Genomic DNA, 18,154 nt, shown 5'->3' with positions numbered 1-18,154 from the left:
CGACTTCAGCCAGGTCACGATCTCGCGGTCCGTGAGTTCAAGCCCCGCGTCAGGCTCTGGGCTGATGGCTCAGAGCCTGGAGCCTGTTTCCGATTCTGTGTCTCCCTCTCTCTGCCCCTCGCCCGTTCATGCTCTGTCTCTCTCTGTCCCAAAAATAAATAAACGTTGTAAAAAAAATTTAAAAAAAAAAAGCAAAGTACCAGAAGTATATGTAACAGGTATCAGTTGGTATTTTGGAGACTCTCGTAGCTTCTGATAGCTGTGATGTCAAATGCTCAAAACTACAGGTGCTATATGCTCAAGCCAATGACGGTTCATTAGCACCTGACTTATTTTCCCTGTTGGATCACCATGTAAGCCATTCGCCCCCCCAGAACCACTGCCCTTGTTTATGGTCCCACGTTCTCATTCTTCTGAAACAGGCATATTCCAGACGCATAACTGAACAGAGTTCCTGGGGCCCTCTATTCACTAAGAGACGCTCTCTTAAGAAATGGCTTTCTGGGGGGGTGCCTCGGTGGCTCAGGAGGTTGAGCGTCCAGCTTTGGCTCAGGTCAAGATCTCATGGCTGGTGGGTTCCAGCCCCGTGTTGGGCTCTGTGCTGACACCTCAGAGCTGACAGCTCATCCCATGAACATTTTCTTTCTGTGCTGACAGCTCAGAGCCTGCTTCAGATTCTGTGTCTCCGTCTCTCTCTGCCCCTCCCCCTGCTCTCTTTCTCTCTCTCTCTCTCTCTCAAAAATAAGTAAACATTAAAAATTTTTTTTAAGAAATGGCTTTCTGGGACCTTCAATGCAATGGTTAGGGTCACCTTCACAAGTAAGCATGATGCCGTCCCTTGTCCAAACTCCTCAATAAAATCCAATGTATTTCACTGTAATTGTTAATATCTTCTGTGTTGCTATGTTCTTTTTAACACAGTTCTACCATGTTACATTATATACAGGACAAAGAAAAGGCAAATCAATGCCCCTAACTACCAACCTTGCCCCGGGTATTAACCTTTAAATGGCCTAATCCTTTTTAGAGTGAGGAAGTTTACCCTCCTACCTAACCCAAACTCCTCCTGCTTTATGTACATTCACTCAATCAACTCTACAGTTTTCACAGTATTGGGAAGATGGTTACAATTTTCTAGAGCAGAAGGAATTTTGGGTAACAGATTCCAATTCCAAGGAAGCAACCCTGAAACCCACAATGGTGACGTCGGCATGTTTTCAACTCTGCCTCAATCTTACGCATCTTTAAAATACTAACTTCCTGAGAGGTCAAGACCCACAATCACTGCCGAATTAAATAACTAGTTCTTAACAGATTAGCATATCTGTTCATAATTTAGTTAACAAGTCGCACACATTTTGAAGAAAGAAAAAAAGGCATACCTCATAGTATATAAATTCCGAATATTCTTCTCCCCACCTTGTCCTTCCTGTAGAGCTTGCATTTGTAATAACTTCATAATGGCTTTTAGCAAGCCATGTGTATTCCTGTAAAGAAACATAACAACGTGTTAAATGCCAGAGATATAAAGTGAATATTCTAATCAGGCTCTTAACCCTACCATTTTTAAATAATTGAACACTTGCCACCCACACTAAACAGAAACACCCACACGCACCCACCTCTTTCTACAGCACAGCCAAGAGGCCTAGAAGTCGACAGCTCTCAGGCAACGTATTTAAAAGAGAACTGGAGCCAAAGAATCAAACCACCAGCCTCTCAATCACCTCCCTACACACACTTGGGGGGGGGGGGGTACCAATCAGGAAAAAATAAACATCAGCCCACATAATTGCAGGCAGCGACCACGTCAGTTACCCATGCTGAATAGTTAAGTCCTTCATTTATAAATATTAGTAGACCATGGATAATAACCAGACATATGAAATGGATTAGCCACTCAAAAAAATGGGCCAGGGGACCATTCGGGGCAAATAACCCCCAATAAAATAAAATTAATGGGAGTGGGGAATAAAATCTTAAATTTTTCCTTTACTCTCTAAGAGGTAGGAGGATAATATATCAAAAAAAAAAAAAAAAGAGAGAGAGAGACAGAGACAGAGAAAGAGAAAAATAGAATAGCCTGCCCTTTTTATTTTTTTCTTGTTATTAATTTTTTTTAAATTGTGAAATGTGATCTTTTCCAGCTTTATTGAGGTAAAATTGACAAATACAATTATAGTATATTTCAAGTATACAATGTGATATGTGCATACATTAACTTGATTATGCAATCATTTCATAATTAACACATCCATCAACTCACATACTTTTTTTTCTGATGAAAATACTAAAGACCTACTCTCAGCAATTTCAAGTATACAATACATTATTGTTAACTGTAGTCAACATGCTATACATTAGATTATCAGAACTTACTCATCTTATAACTGGAGTTCGTATCCTCTGACTAACCTCTCCCCATTTCTCCCACCCAGATGCTGGCAACCACCAGTCTACTGTTTCTGTAAGGTTGGCTTTTTTTTTTTTTTTTTTTTTTTTTTTTTAGTAGGTTCCACACCCAGTGCGGAGGCCAACAGGTAGGGGGTTGAATTCGCGATCAAGACTGAGCTGAGATCAAGAGTCAGACACCTAACTGACTGAGCCACCCAGGCGCCCCCTTTTTTTTTTTTTCCTTTTAAGATTCCACATACTAAGTGTTACCTAGTTCAGTATTTGTCTTTCTCTGGGTTAATACGTAGCATAATACCCTCCAGGTTCATCCATGTTGTTACAAATTACCCTGCCTTTTAAAATAAGGTTTTCTTGGGGAATAAAAAAGAAATCTTAGAAATAAAAAAATAATTGCTTGTTAAATAGGGGGGAGCCATATTTTTTAAATCATGGTTGTTAATATTTATGGAACGTCCACTGTAAGCTAAGTATACTCCTAAGTGCTTAACATGTATTATGTAATTTACTATCCAGAATATGGTAGGTTACAAGTCACTGTTAACTTTATCTTTAGGCTAGGGCAAGACTTGGACTTAATTCATTGGTATCATTTGGGGCAATTATGTGAGGTGTTATTTAGTGTACTCTTTTATGACATTTAAAGTTTTCCGGCTGACAAGAGGTTTGTCCACACTGTCCGATACATCAGCCGATAGCCACATGTGGCTCCTGACCACTTGTAATGTGGCTCATCCAAACTGAGACGTGCTATGTGTATAAAAGACACACTGCGTTTTAAAGATTCAGGAGACAAAAAGAATATAAAATATCATGTGTAATTTTTTATATTGACCTTACATTGAAATAATATTTTCGATATATGGGGCACATACTATGTCATTAAAATTAACATCACCTGTTTCCTTTTACTTTTTAATGCAGCTATGAGAAAATTTTGAATTGCATAGGTGGCTCACAATTGTGGCTCACATTTCCTTATTTAATAATTTGCTTTCGATGTGATTGGAGTTCTAGAGAAGACAGATAACAGCCCTATGATTTTTTTTATTGATAATATAGTTAACATACAGTATTATATTAGTTTCAGGTCTACAATATAATGATTCAACAATCCTATATACTTCTCAGTGCTCATCAAGATAAATGTACTCTTAGTCCCTTAAAGGATTTCACCCATCCCCCCCACCCACCTTCCCTCTAGGAACCATCAGTATGTTCTCTGTATTTAAGAGTCTATGTTTTTTTTGTTCAGCTTTTTTTCTTTCTTCATTTGTTTCTTAAATCCCACATATGAGTGAAATCATGTGGTATTTGTCTTTCTCTAACTTATTTCACTTAGCATTATATACCCTCTAGGTCCATCCATGTTGCTGTAAATGACAAGATTTCCATCTTTTTTACAGATGAGAAATATTCAGGGTGTGTGTTTTATTATATCTTCTTTATCCATTCATCTTGGATGGACACATGGGTTGTTTCCATATCTTGGCTCTTGTAAATAATGCTGCAATAAACACAGGGTGCAGATATCCTTGCTAATTAGTGCCTTCATTTTCTTTCAGTAAATACCCAGTGGTGAAATTACTGGGTCATATGGTAATTGTTTTTAATTTTTGAGGAAACTCCATACACACCTATGATTTTTAACCAGTTTGGGTCACCCATCCCTAAAAGCAGTAGAATCCCAGAGAAAAGCACATACATCATATAGATGCATTTAATTCACAGAAAACTAAGGCTAATAAATGAACTCCAGGTTTTTTTAATTTTTTTTTTAAAGTTTATTTTCTTGAGAGACAGAGAGAGTGTGAGTGGGCGAGGGACTGAGAGAGAGGGAGACACAGAATCCCAAGCAGACTCCAGGCTCCGAGCCGTCAGCACACAGCCCAATGAGGGACTAGAACTCACAAACCATGAGATCATGACCTGAGCCAAAGTCAGACGCTTAACTAACTGAGCCACCCAGGTGCCTCTGAACTCCGGTTTTCTAACCTTTAAGTTAAATCTTGTTTGGTCTTATTTGTGGATCCAGACTTTACTGTGTGGAAAATTAAGTCTGTACTATATTTTAAGCAAGCATGTAGCATGAATAGATTGTAAGTTTTGAAAAATAATGGCGTCAATCAAATAACAGATGCATTCAAACAGTAAATTCAATTGAGTAATTATTTATTCAAATATTTCAAGTGGCCTGAGAGAGATGGTTTCAGATTAATTTTTATTTAAATTCTGGCTTTAATTCTAATTAGCTAGGGAATGTTGGGCAAGACTTGTAACACCTAGAAACCACAACATCCTCATCCATACAATCTAGAATCATAAGCCCATCTCTTGTGTTGTTATAAAGAATGAATGAGGGGCGCCTGGGTGGCTCAGTCGGTTGGGCGGCTGACTTTGGCTCAGGTCATGATCCCGCGGTCCGTGAGTTCAAGCACCGCGTCGGGCTCTGTGCTGACAGCTCTGAGCCTGGAGCCTGTTTCAGATTCTGTGTCTCCCTCTCTCTCTGCCCCTCCCCCGTTCATGCTCTGTCTCTTTCTGTCTCAAAAATAAATAAACGTTAAACAATTTTTTTTAATAAAAAAAAAAAGAATAAATGAGAGTATGTCAGTAAAGCATCTGGTTGTTTTTTCAATAAATTGTGGTAATCTAGTACTCGTAACCGTACCATAAAGATTGTAATGTTTTTCCCCCTTTACAGAGGAGGCTATACAAACCCAAGGGTCAGAGTTCATAAATGCTCAAGCCTAGAATATGCCTAAAACTAACTACAAACCCAAACCTACCCTAAATCCTAGTATTTTCCATCTGTCCTCATAAAGACAGCCATTGTTTTCTGTATCTGAGGTCTTGTTTTCAGCCATTGTTACTCTGTCTCTGAGATCTGCTCTTTTTTTAAAAAAAAAAATTTTTTTTTTTTAACGTTTATTTATTTTTGAGACAGAGAGAGACAGAGCATGAACGGGGGAGGGTCAGAGAGAGAGAGGGAGACACAGAATCTGAAACAGGCTCCAGGCTCTGAGCGGTCAGCACAGAGCCCGACGCGGGGCTCGAACTCACGGACCGAGAGATCATGCCTGAGCCGAAGTCGGACGCTTAACCGAATGAGCCACCCAGGTGCCCCTCTGAGATCTGCTCTTAAAAAAAACTATATTTTTGGGGTGCCTGGCTGGCTCAGTCAGAAGAGTATGCAAATCTTGATCTCAGAGTTGTGAGTTTGAGCACTGGGTATAAAGATTACTTAAATAAATTTCTTAAAAAACTGAAAAATACAACTAAATTACAGGGTGCCTGGGTAGCTCAGTAGGTTAAGCGTCTGACTCTTCATTTCGGCTCAGGTCAGGATCTCATAGTTAGTGAGTTCGAGCCCCACATGGGGCTCCACAGCCTGCCTGGAATTCTCTCCCCCTCTCTCTCTGCCCCTACCTTACTCATGCTCGCTCGCTCGCTCTCTCTCTCTCAAACTAAACTTAAAACAAATTTTTTTAAACGAAATTTCTATTGAATTCTATATGATTGCAGAAAGAGGTTACAATAATCGCTTGATTAGTGCTGAAAATCAAAATGGTGAAATGGTAGAAAACAATAACCACTAGAGAAGCAAAAATCAAAAACAGGATAGAAAAATTTTTCATTGAATTTATGTCTCCAAATTAAAAAGGCCACCAAGTGCTAGACAAGATTCCTGAAAAAATTAATTGCTGACATTTCTCAAATCCAAAGACAAAAGGAAAATCCTATAAACTCAGATTTTATAAAATAAAACATATAAAATAAAGACCACAAGACTGACATCATGTCTAATTTCGCATCAGCATTCTCATCTGCAACAGTGATTGAAGAAATATATATGGAATTCTAAGGAAAGGGTTTATATAACTTAGTAAGTCTAAACACCCCCCCCCCAAAAAAAATAAGAGTAATTCATTAAGACAAAAGAAATACTTTCAGACATAATATTCTGACATTTTTCTTAACAAAGTTCTCTAGTTAAAAGATAACCCAGGGGTACCTGGGTGGCTCAGTCAGTTAAGCGTCCAACCCTTGAATTTGGCTCAGGTCATGATCTCACAGCTGGTGGGATTGAGCCCTGCATTCATGCTGACAGCATGGATTCTCTCTCTCTGCCCCTCCCCAACTCGTGCTCTCTTCTTGCTGTCTCTCAAAATACATGAACATGAAAAAAAATTTTTTTAAGATAACGAATGATGATTGTGCAATTTTGTAAATATGCCCAAAACGACTGAGTTAATGCACTTTCAAAGGACAATATTCTAATATGTGAATAATATCTCAGTAAGGTTCTTATTTTAAATTAAAAAAAGAAAAGAAAAAGATAAGGGATTAAAAAAACTGAAGAAACAGAAAGAGATATATGACAAAGAACTGGTCAGGATGAATACCAAAAGAATGTATAGCCAAGTCTTTAACATTTTTCAAATGGGACAAAGAACAAACAGAAAAAGGCAATCTATAACTAAAATTCCAGGTAGTTTTAGCAAAGTGAGTGGGGAGGGTTTTCAGGTGAGAAAAAAACATTAAGAGACAATATGAGATGAAATATTTACAAACCTATAAGACACACAAAGCGTTAACATCCAAAAAACAAGAAAAGCAATGAAAGCAGCCTAACCATATAACAGAAAGATGAGCGAAGAATAGAGATATGCAAATGACAGAAAAGTAAGGTTCAAAATATCCAGGATTGATGAGTGAATGGGGGAAAAAGTGCTTTCAGGTTGAGCATTCGTTGGTTCAATGTTTTTTAAGGTTATTCTTTTTAGTAATCTCTACACCCAACATGGGCTCGCACTCACTATGCTGAGGTCAAGACTCAAGACTCACATGCTCTTCTGACTGAGCCAGCCAGATGCCCCCGCTGGTTCAGTCTTTATGGAGAACAAATCGGCAGCATCCATGAATTTTTAAATCCATAAAAAAAAAATTTTAAGTACATACCTGCTTTCCCATGATTTCCACTTCTAAGAACCCCTCATATAGAATTACCCTTATATATACTCAAAAGAAGATTTTACACTGCATTCGTTATCTTAAAAAATGGAAGAAGAGGGGCGCCTGGGTGGCTCAGTCGGTTGAGCGGCCGACTTCAGCTCAGGTCATGATCTCGCGGTCCGTGAGTTCAAGCCCCACGTCGGGCTCTGTGCTGACAGCTCAGAGCCTGGAGCCTACTTCAGATTCTGTGTCTCCCTCTCTCTGACCCTCCCCTGTTCATACTCTGTCTCTCCCTGTCTCAAAAATAAATAAAACGTTAAAAAATTTTTTTTTAAAAAATGGAAGAAGAGGGGCGCCTGGGTGGCTCAGTCGATTAAGTGTCAGACTTCGGCTCAGGTCATGATCCCACAGTTTGTGGGTTCAAGCCCTGCATCCAGCTTTGGACAGGAAGCTAGGAGCCTGGAGTTTGCTTCAGTTTCTGTGTCTCCCCTTCTCTCTCTCTGCCCCTCCCTGCTCATTCTCTGTCTCTGTCTCTCTCTCTCAAAAAAAAATCAACAAACGTTAAAAATAAATTTTAAAAAATGGAAGAAGAAAAACATGTTTGTCAATAGAGAAATATTTCAAATACGATACATTCACAATCTAGAATACTCTTTAGCCGTTAACAAAGCTGCAAACAGACCTATGGAAAGATGTCCAATACCTATTAAGTAGGGAAATGCAAGTTTTAGAACAATACGCGTACGAAAGGAGTATCCCATTTTATAACACTTATGGAGTGTATGTGCTTATAAAATATCTTTGATACAGGTCTAGAAATGGGGCTCCAATTTCAGGGCAATTAGCTGGTCCCTGATTGCATGTGCCTGGACTTGATTGCACAGCATCACCCTGGCTGCTTCTATATTCCAGAGTGAACCAAGTTAAGATCTGGTGAACCTGTGAGACACCTACCAGACACCTACCCTGAGCCCCGTCACTTCGCAGTTTTTACCAGAGCCCAAAAAGGAAGTGATTTTTTTTTTTAACGTTTATCTGTTTATTTTGAGAGAGAGAGAGAGAGCGCGCGTGCATTCGGGGGAGGGAGGGGCAGAGAGAGAGGGAGAGAGAATCCCTAGCAGATCCCGCAACATCAGTGCGGAGCCCAACGCAGGGCTCGATCTCATGAACCATGAGATCACAACCTGAACCGAAATCAAGAGTCGGATGCTTAACCCACTGAGCCACCCAGGTGCCCCGAGAAAGTGAATTTTTAAAAAAGAAGAAAAGAAGGGCACCTGGGTGGCTCAGTCTGTTAAGCATCTGACTTGGGCTCAGGTCATGATCTCACAGTTCGTGGGTTCAAGCCCCACATTGGGCTCTGCACTGACAGCCCAGAGCCTGGAGCCTGCTTCAGATTCTCTGTCTCCCTCCCTTTCTCTGCCCCTCCCCCACTCACACTCGGTCTCTCTCTCTCTCTCTCTCTCTCTCTCTCTCTCTCAAATATAAGTAAACATTTAAAAAATTTCTTTAAAAGAAGAAAAGAGAAGATGAAAAAAAGGAAACGTTTCCTGCTTACTACTTTCACCGCCTGCAAGTGCCATTGTTTGAGTTTTCAAAGAAGTACGCACTACCTTTATTTTTTTATTCGTGAAAAAGGGGATGGGGAGATTTAGAATCTCAAGATGAAGCTGGGCCACTGAACACAAACAGGAGATGAAATCTGATCTAGGTGGATAGTATGAGCGGAAATTTAAATAAACAATGAAATAACCATGGGATCCTTTATTTAGGACTTCTCTTTCGCCAGTTTGGCACAGACACGAAAACATGTTAATATGAAAAAGCAGACTTCCGAGAGACGTTTGCAGGAACTGGAATTAGCCCGTAGGTAGACAAGCAGGCTGCCTGTGTTTGAGGTACACAGGTACGCAGAAGAGTTCCTTAACGAATCAAAGTGAAGGCTTTAATAGGGCACAAAAGATCTGGTTACCTATTCTGCCGAACATTCAGGGCATAACGTGTCACCTGATATTCCCGCTCCAGTACTGGAATGTGCCCCAAATTCAACATGTTTAAAACCTAATTCTTGCTCTTTCCACACACCTTGTCTTTTGATGTTCCCTATCTACCTGTTAGGCAAGCCAGAAATCAAGGAGTCACCTTTGACATACCCCTTCCAGGCACCCTCCATAGTTGGATGGAAGATGGCTAACTGTCTTGCTTGACTGCAGAAGTGACCTCTAAAAGTAATTTCTAGTTCTCTAACTACATGATTTTTACACATGCACGTATATCCAGCTATAATGATGACACTATTGTTGTTTTTTAAAAGGAAATATACAGTTAAATAGCCACAGAAGAAATTATATAGTGTCCGGGATTTCCGTCCAAGCATGGCAGGGGGTTGGTTATGGAGGGAGCATGGCAGGGGGTTGGTTAAGAGGCTGTTGGGATGAGTGACAGAACATGAGGGTTCATAGTACTGTTCTACCTATTTTTGAAATCATCTATTAAAAAAGTTTTTAGAGTCAGAGGAAAAGTTCTTCTTTCTAACACCAACTTTGTCCAAAATTTTCTTGGTAACTTTTTCGGGTCACACTGTAAGCTAGTTTCCTTTCCTCCCTCCCCACTGGCCATCAAGACAGTGATTGTTTCTACCATTGCTACTGTTTGGAGAGCTAATATATAATTTCAAATGAATATTCCAGAGGATGATGATAATGGAAAAGATGGTGACATCTCACCATCACAATAACACAATTATGTTAGCTTTGACAATGATTCTCTATTGACTCAGTATCTCCTCTCTCTACCCCTGTCAGAGCAATACCGATCTAACATCAGTCACTCATACTTAAGCACAGCTGAGCTGAGGGGCTGAAAGATACCTATTTCCAACGTCATGGCTTTCCCTCAATTCAGTTCTGCTGCAGAAGAGTCCTCGGAAATAGTGTTCCAGTCCCCTCTCTGTTTGGGGAATTGCCACTCCTTCCCCATTCGTGTGGTTACTGTATATGGAACCTAGTACACATATGTTCACATAATGAAGACACACAGCCTGCTGAAGGTTAAACTGTGTCTCCCAGAAGGACACATTCAAGTCCTATCCCCTGGTACCTGTGAATGTGACTTTATTTGGAAACAGGGTCTCCGCAGATATAATCAAGATGCGGAGATCAGATGATTCTGGGTGGGCCTTAAATTCAATGGCTGGTGTCCTTTTAAGAAAAAGGAGAGGGAGAGCAGAGATAGGAGAGACAGACACACGGAGGAGAAGGTCTTAAAAAGACAGAGGCAGAGACTGGAGTTATACAGCCACCAGCCGAGGAACGCCAAAGGTTGCAACAGCCACCAGAAGCTAAGAGAGAGAAAGGGAACACATACTCCCAGCCTCCAGAAGGACCCAATCCTGCAGACTCCCTTGCTTTGGGACTTCTAGCCTCCAGAATTGTGAAATGACACATTTACGTTACTTAAAGCCACCAAGTTTGCGGTCATTTGTAACAGCGGCCTTAGGAAACTAATATATAGCCCCCGGCAGACCTGACTGGTCCAGAGGGAACATCTCATGCACACTGGTCCTTGGAAATCTGTAACTGTGGCCAACCTCAGTCTGGCTGCCTCTTATAGGTAAGAAATATTAACCCAGGAGCAGGTTGTGCCCTGTAGATTAGAGGCAGAGAAACTCGGTCTGCAGTAAAGGGGGAGAAACACACAGCCTGTATTCAATTCGCTTTGAGGCTTGGCTGCATCCCTGTTCTTGGGTCTTATGGGACACTCTTTTACTAAAAAAAAAAAAAAAAAAAAAAGATAAAAGTCACCCTTTTATGCTCAAATTAGTTCAAGTGGCTTTCTGTAACTTGTAGCCCAAAGAGTCCTAACATACTCAGTAACCTGCTTCTAAAAGTCCTTCAGTAAAGGCCAGCTGGATCAAGCTCTTCCTTGGGAAGGTGCCAGAAAAAGCTGAATTGACTCAAGAACCCTCTAAGCAAGAGCAACAGAAACTTCTGGCCTGAGCTACAAGCACAGTGGTAAGAGGCAATGCACAAGAGGAACCTCAATTTTCAATGGCATGAGAGCCAAGACCCAGATCCTATAATGAGAGGGGTGTGTGGGTCAGCAATGATGTTGAGTATTACAAAGAAATAAATAAGACAGAAAGGAAAACATTTTTGGTCAAGCTGTACAAACTATAGTAATTAAAACCACCCGCGAAAATTGCTTCTCTCTAGGTAAATATCTCTCTAGGTAAATACAGCACAATTACTAGTGTGCATATGAATAGCATACATCAGGTTTCCTCTGTTTGGGGTTGATTTGATTACAACATTAAACACTGCTCATGTGTGCTCAGTCGCCTTTGGGAAATACCTCAAGTACGCTTGGTTCTTTGCTTTTGAAATATTCCAAATACGAGGTACAAGGAAGTAGCCATACTAATTTTTTGACCAGGGATGAGAATAACAAGGGTCTGGGTCGAAACGAATGGCCCAAATTATCTCTGAAGGGGGCATCCGTGGGCACATCGGGAACAAATGGTACACATGTGGCCAAGTCCCTTTTTTTAACCAGAAAGGAAAATTGGTCAGCCTTAAGCTCAGTAAGTCACCAGCAAATAAGAGAACGCTAAACATTATTCGTTACAAAATTATATGAGAAAAGAGAGACAGAGAGAGAGAGAGAGACAAAGAAGACCAGGAAGAAAGAAAGGAAATCAAAAACAGTTCTGGGGAACCCATGCTTGAATAAATAACAACAACAAAAAAAAATGTAAGAATATAATGCTATTGACTTTTTGCTCGGGGAACTCATTTGTCTTCTCAGTACCAGAAAACAGCCTGATTCCTTATGAAGCCTTTTCCCACTATAAAAGTAACATGTGTTACAGTAGTTGCTTTTCTTAAATCACCTAGAAACATCTTAGCACAAACATATGACTCTTACAATGGAAGATTTGTGACAAAGCCTTCAACCAGATCAAGGAACTTGAAAAGAAATAGGGCAGAATGTCCTACACGAGAAAAGTAACTGGAATCACTTTTCTGGTTACGAGCTGCAAACTGAGAGAGGTTTGGGGATTTTAGGGAAAGAAAAAGGATTGGAAAGAAGAAAAGGAAAACATCTGGAAACAAGCTGAGCTGCTCACAGGAATATTTAAGGGACAAGATGGGGAAACAGACATGGTCTAGTGATTCTGTCACTCTCAGATAAGAGCTAAATGAGCAATGATATCCAGGGAGATATAAACCTGAAACCATCTCAAATTCAAGAGAAATACTCTGATGCCCCAACTACAGATGAAAGCACAGATGACTGTACCCCTTAAACCCTGGGGAACCTCATAAAGTCCTCCTTCCTTGATTCTTCTTCTCCTGCCAAATAAAATAAAAACAAAGACGCTAAATAGTACGGAAACGCTTCAACAACACAAGAGATGAATACCGTGTGTCCTCAGTTGCTAGCTATTTCCTACAAAAGCACAAGACAGTTAAGTTTCCCAAGGAACAGAGTCATCAATAAAAGAGAAGACCCTGAGAGACAAGAATTTCTCCCATTAAATTACCCTCAATACTCCCAATAGTTCTCAGAATCATTTCTAACCAATTTGGACCTTCATCAATCCATGATCAAAGACTCACTGAATCCATCACCTTTACTCAGGACCACCGTGGGCATTTTTAATATTCTATGCAAGATTTCACTGAAAAAGTAGACTTTGCTTTCGGGATCTCAGAAAACAGACTTTCATCTCTCATACCTTAGCACACTTTATTTTCCCGAAATGCATAAACTGCAAGTGTCTGCCCATTTAAAAGCACAAAAGGCACATAAATCAAAGGCTAGCCTAGTTTATCTAGAGCATAACCATCCTACCAAACACGTTTTTAAAAGAAGGAAGGGGTTGGGGAAGCAGTTGAACTGAAATTACGGGCTGTCGTGACATCTCAATATCAAAAACTGAATACCTGGTTCCACAGGAGAATACAGTTTTTATGCACAGTCCCGTTACTAAGCAACTATGACAATGGCTGCATGAGCTTTCTAGAAGCGAGTGCAGTTAAGGGAGGAAGGGAGGGACCTAAGAACAGAAAAATGGAAAAACTCCTTGCTTTGAGAATCTTTATCTCAGGATAAATTCAATGTAAAAACAAAAACAAACAAACCCTAAAACAATCGAAACTGAAAACAAGCAGTGCCTTAAGAGACAAGAAAAGCACACGCTACCATGTATCATTCACTTTAATTTCAGTTTTGTTTAATTTCAAAATTCACATCTAACTGGTGATAATGATTTCCTTACTGCGCTTCCTTTGTGGTCCCCCTTCTTTCCTTCACCCTCACTAGGGAATAATTTTTTTTCCAAATTTCCTTACTGATTAAAAGAACATTTTAGACCTCTTAAATCCATTTCTTTGTTTACAGAAGCTATAAAAACTAGTTTAGTTTACAAGTGTTTCATGTTGCCTCAGCTTTGAACCGAGAACACTCTTAGACATCAAACTATTCCTTTGAAGGAAACAGTCTCTCAAATAGAGCCAGACGCTTTCCCAGCCACTCCCTAAAATTTAGACAACCAGAGTTTGACAAACGTCAAGTCTTTCTCAAAGTTAGACTATACAATGGAGCAGGCTCTAGACCAATGTTTCTCAAATTGCAGGTTGAATTGGTGGAGGGAGCAGGGAGGGTTTCCATACATGTTCCAAGAGAATTTTACAGACTAGTCTCACAAAGGACCCAGGAGCAGGTTAGAAGGCGGGGAGCGATGACCTCACTGACTTTTCCTTCCATCTTTCCTTGCAGATTTCAACATTCACTGCAATGCTGAGAAAGCTCCAGAAGCTACATTCTCTAAAATATCTATTCTATAGAAGGCTGCTTCTTACTCTGCCTCACTCCCTCTCTCAATCTCTCTCTCAGTTCCTAAAGGCTGCCAGCCTAGCAAGTAAGCAAAAAGAAAAGATAACATTGTAGAATTATTGTTCTACATCAAAGCTGAGCAATTACTGAGGGGCACTGTTCCCAGGGTGCCTCTAGGTTCTGATAAACCTCTATTTAAGAAGAGAAATCCAGAAACAAGTAGACAGTTAAATACCGGAAACTGAAGACCCAAAACGTCTCAGCCAAGAAGCACAGGGAAATGACAAAGTCATTCCTGCTTTTAGATCCCAAAGATAAAGATGGTGGCGTTTTTTAGGTTTGGGTATGTTTGTTTGTTTGTTATTTCCAGTTTTGTACTGTTGTGGTCAGTAAAGATGCAGGACAGGATTTTAATCTTTCATTCACTGCGATTTGTTTTGTGGCCTAACATGGCATCTACTCAGGAAAATGTTCCATGTGCACTTGAAAAGAATGTGTATTCCACGGTTTTTGGATGGAATGTTCTAGATACATCCGTTGGGTCCGTTTGGTCCAATGTGTCATTTAAAACCACTGTTTCCCTTGTTGATTTTCTGTCTGGATGACCTGTCCAATGTTATAAGTGGGGTGTTACAGTCCTTTATGTCTATTAATAGTTGCTTTATATATTTAGGTGCTGCTGTGTTGGGTGCATAAATATTTATAATTGTTACATCCTCCTGCTGGATTGTCTCCTTTATCATTATATAGTGTTCGTCTCTGTTTCTTGTTATAGTCTTTATTTTAAAGTCTATTTTGTGCCATATAAGTACCAGTGCCCCAGTTTTCTTTTGCTTCCATTTGCACAGCAAAAAGATGGTTTTCTGTGTCAGAAAATTCCTGGAACAGCATTTGAAGGCAGAGGCTGTTTCGGTCTCCTGTTTTTAATTAAATTAAATTTCTTAAATTTGCTTCCCATTTTGTTGGGTTTTTTTCTTAAGACATAAACAATGCAAAGTATAGTCTTTGTAATCAATACAAACCACAAAGCTCTGCTACTTGAAATAAATGAAAAAATTCTTGAAAAACAATTATTATCTCTACTGGCAACAATGAAAAAAAAATAGCACTTATATAACACATTTCATCACCAAATTGATTCCAAAATTAAATCGGTTAGCTTCAGGGTCTACCCTGTTCACTTCTCTTTGTGGCTGATAAGTTAGACAGGAACATTCTCAGATAAGAAACTTTGAAGAAAAAAAATGTTTCCCCAGGATCTTTCAATTGTTAAGATTCCTAAATTTGCTTACTGTAAAATGCAAGGCTTTCTTCTATATCTTGACCATATTTCCCAAGACCCTTGAAAACTAATGGACACCTTTATGTATAAGATGACTCACTGAAGCATTGCCTGTAATTGCAAAAATAATAATAATAATAATAATAATAATAATAATAATTGACAACAATGGGGAATTGGTAAATTATGGCACGTGCGTACAATGGAATACTATGCAGCTGGAAAAATTAGAAAGCACTTTATTTTTGTTAAAGAATCATCTCCAGGGGCACCTGGGTGGCTCAGTCGGTTAAGCGGCCAACTTTGGCGCAGGTCATGATCTTGCAGTTCGTGAGTTCAAGCCCTGCATTGGGCTCTGTGCTGACAGCTCAGAGCCTGGAGCCTGCTTCGGATTCTGTGTCTCCCTCTCCCTCTGCCCCTCTCCCACTCGCACTCTGTCTCTCTTAAAAATGAATAAACATTAAAAAAAAAAAAATGATCTCCAGGGGCACCTGGCTGGCTCAGTCAGTAAAGCATGCAACTCTTGATCTCAGGGTTGTAAGTTCAAGCCCCATGCTGGGTGAAGAGATCACTTATAAACATAATCTTAATAGAAAAGAAAAAAAAAAGGTATAATCTAACCTGCTCTAATTCTCCCTTATGTAAACAGAGACATCACTCTGGCCCCTTAGCTGCTAGTATCTTACTTTTGAATATAAACAGTACAACTACACAGTGCAAGCAGATTTTATGTTTATGAATTTTAAGGCTCTTGAAAACTACTTAGGGGGAAACAAATACCATTACCTGCATCTGAAAAAAAGCATAAGGCAAAATCTATGTGGCTTAAGATCAACCAGTAAGTTAAAAGAGAGACACATTAAAACTTAAAAAAAAAAATCCTGATGTTTTATTTATTTTTGAGAGAGTGCAAGCGAGGGAGGAGCAGAGAGGGAGACAGAGGATCAGAAGCGGGCTCTGTGCTGAGAGCAGAGAGCCCAACGTGGGGCTTGAACTCACAAACCGGGAGAACATGACCTGAGCCCAAGTCGAACGCTCAACCGACTGAGCCCCCCAGGTGCCCCAAAACTTGACGTTTTAAAAGTCTCCTCAAAACTCCTTTTTTAGGGGCACCTGGGGGGCTCGGTCGGTTGAGCGTCTCACTTCAGCTCAGGTCATGATCTCACACTCCGTGAGTTCGAGCCCCGCATCAGGCTCTGTGCTGACAGCTCGGAGCCTGGAGCCTGCTTCCGATTCTGTGTCTCCCTCTCTCTCTGCCCCTCCCCTGCTCATGCTCTGTCTCTCTCTGTCTCAAAAATAAATAAAAACATTAAAAAAAATTTTTTAACTCCTTTTTGAAGGGTATGTGTAGGTGTGCACGTGTGAGCATTCACACGAGGAAAAAGACAGAAAATCATTACATTTTTAGCCACGGTCAAATTCTTACTTATTCAGAAATATATGATCATCTAATAACTGTCAAAAAATGTGCTAAGCATAAAAATACAGGTTTAAAAATATATATACTACGAAAGAACAAGTAGCCCAGCTGGGAAGAGAGAAGGTATCTAGGCAGGAGAAGGGACGCCTGGACTGAGCCTTGAGGCATGAAGGGCATGATATCAGAAGGAAAACGGGAAGAAACCTTCCCATTCATGCAGAAGCTCAAGAATAGGGAATAGGGAAGGCCTGTGTGTGGCCGGAGAGGAGTGCTCGTGGCAGGACACGCAGGCTGAACAGAAGGCTGGCCCTAGTTTGGGCAAGGGCATGTAGAGCACTCGGAAGAGTCTGGACTTCTAACTACAGGCGGCACGCTATAAAGAAAAAGAAAGAAGGAAAGAGAAAGAAGGAAAAAATCAAGGTTCCAAAAAGATACCAAGAGAGGATCTAAGGGAACAAAATAAGATTTGTGAAGCAAAGTTAAAGGGCCAGAGGTTACTCAGCCTTCACATCGGAGGACAACAGGGAGAACAAGCAGCCCCACAGAGAGGGAGGGGAGAGGCTGGGTAAGAACTAAGAGAAGGGAGCAGACGCCCCAGTGATTTAAAGTAGGCAGAACTGCAGACATCCAGATGAAGATCATTTCTTGAAGCAAAGAGGGGCATCTCATTTTCAGGGAATGTGCCACGAGAGACGCTCACTTCCATGATGTGGTTCCAACACGGTCCTGTTTGACCACCTCAGAACGCTGTATGCCCCTTCCAATACTTGTGACTCCATTATTGTCAGTCTATAAATATATAGTCACACTAGGGGCACCTGGGTGGCTCAGTCAGCTAAGCATCTGACTCTTGACTTCGGCTCTGGTCATGATCTCACGGTTCATGCGTTCAAGTCCCGTGCCAGGCTCTGCGGCTAACGGCGTGGAGCCTGGTTGGGATTCTCTCTCCCCCTCTCTCCGCTCCTCCCCTGCTTGCACCTGTGCGTGTGCTGGTGCACACGTTGTGGCTCTCTCTCGCTCTCTCTCTCTCTCCCAAAATAAATAAATAAACTTAAAAAAATAAATTACTAAATACAGTCATAGCAGAAATTCAAAACACCAAACATGCTTTACTTGAGATAATCAGAGGAAACATGTCTAAATCACAAAATACTTTTTTTTAAAATTCGTGCTGTTATTTCTTTTTCAGGTTTTATTTATATTTTTAGTAATCTCTACCCCCAATGTGGGGCTTGAATTCATGACCC

General features: G+C 40.5%; 1 protein-coding gene across 2 annotated transcripts in view; it reads right to left on the bottom strand.

Annotated features, from left to right (window-relative positions):
- Positions 1 to 18,154, bottom strand: part of FOCAD (focadhesin) — a 316,407-nt gene that overhangs the window by 259,503 nt on the left and 38,750 nt on the right. For both annotated transcript variants that reach the window (XM_030294286.2, XM_030294287.1), the window contains one exon: positions 1,383 to 1,487. In XM_030294286.2, coding sequence (XP_030150146.1) covers positions 1,383 to 1,487 — 105 coding nt within the window. The remainder of the gene's footprint in view (positions 1 to 1,382; positions 1,488 to 18,154) is intronic.

This window comes from Lynx canadensis, chromosome D4, assembly GCF_007474595.2.
Source record: "Lynx canadensis isolate LIC74 chromosome D4, mLynCan4.pri.v2, whole genome shotgun sequence".
Classification (NCBI taxonomy): Eukaryota; Metazoa; Chordata; class Mammalia; order Carnivora; family Felidae; genus Lynx; species Lynx canadensis.
Note: the sequence above shows the minus strand (reverse complement) of the source record. Positions and strands in the feature narration are given on the sequence as shown.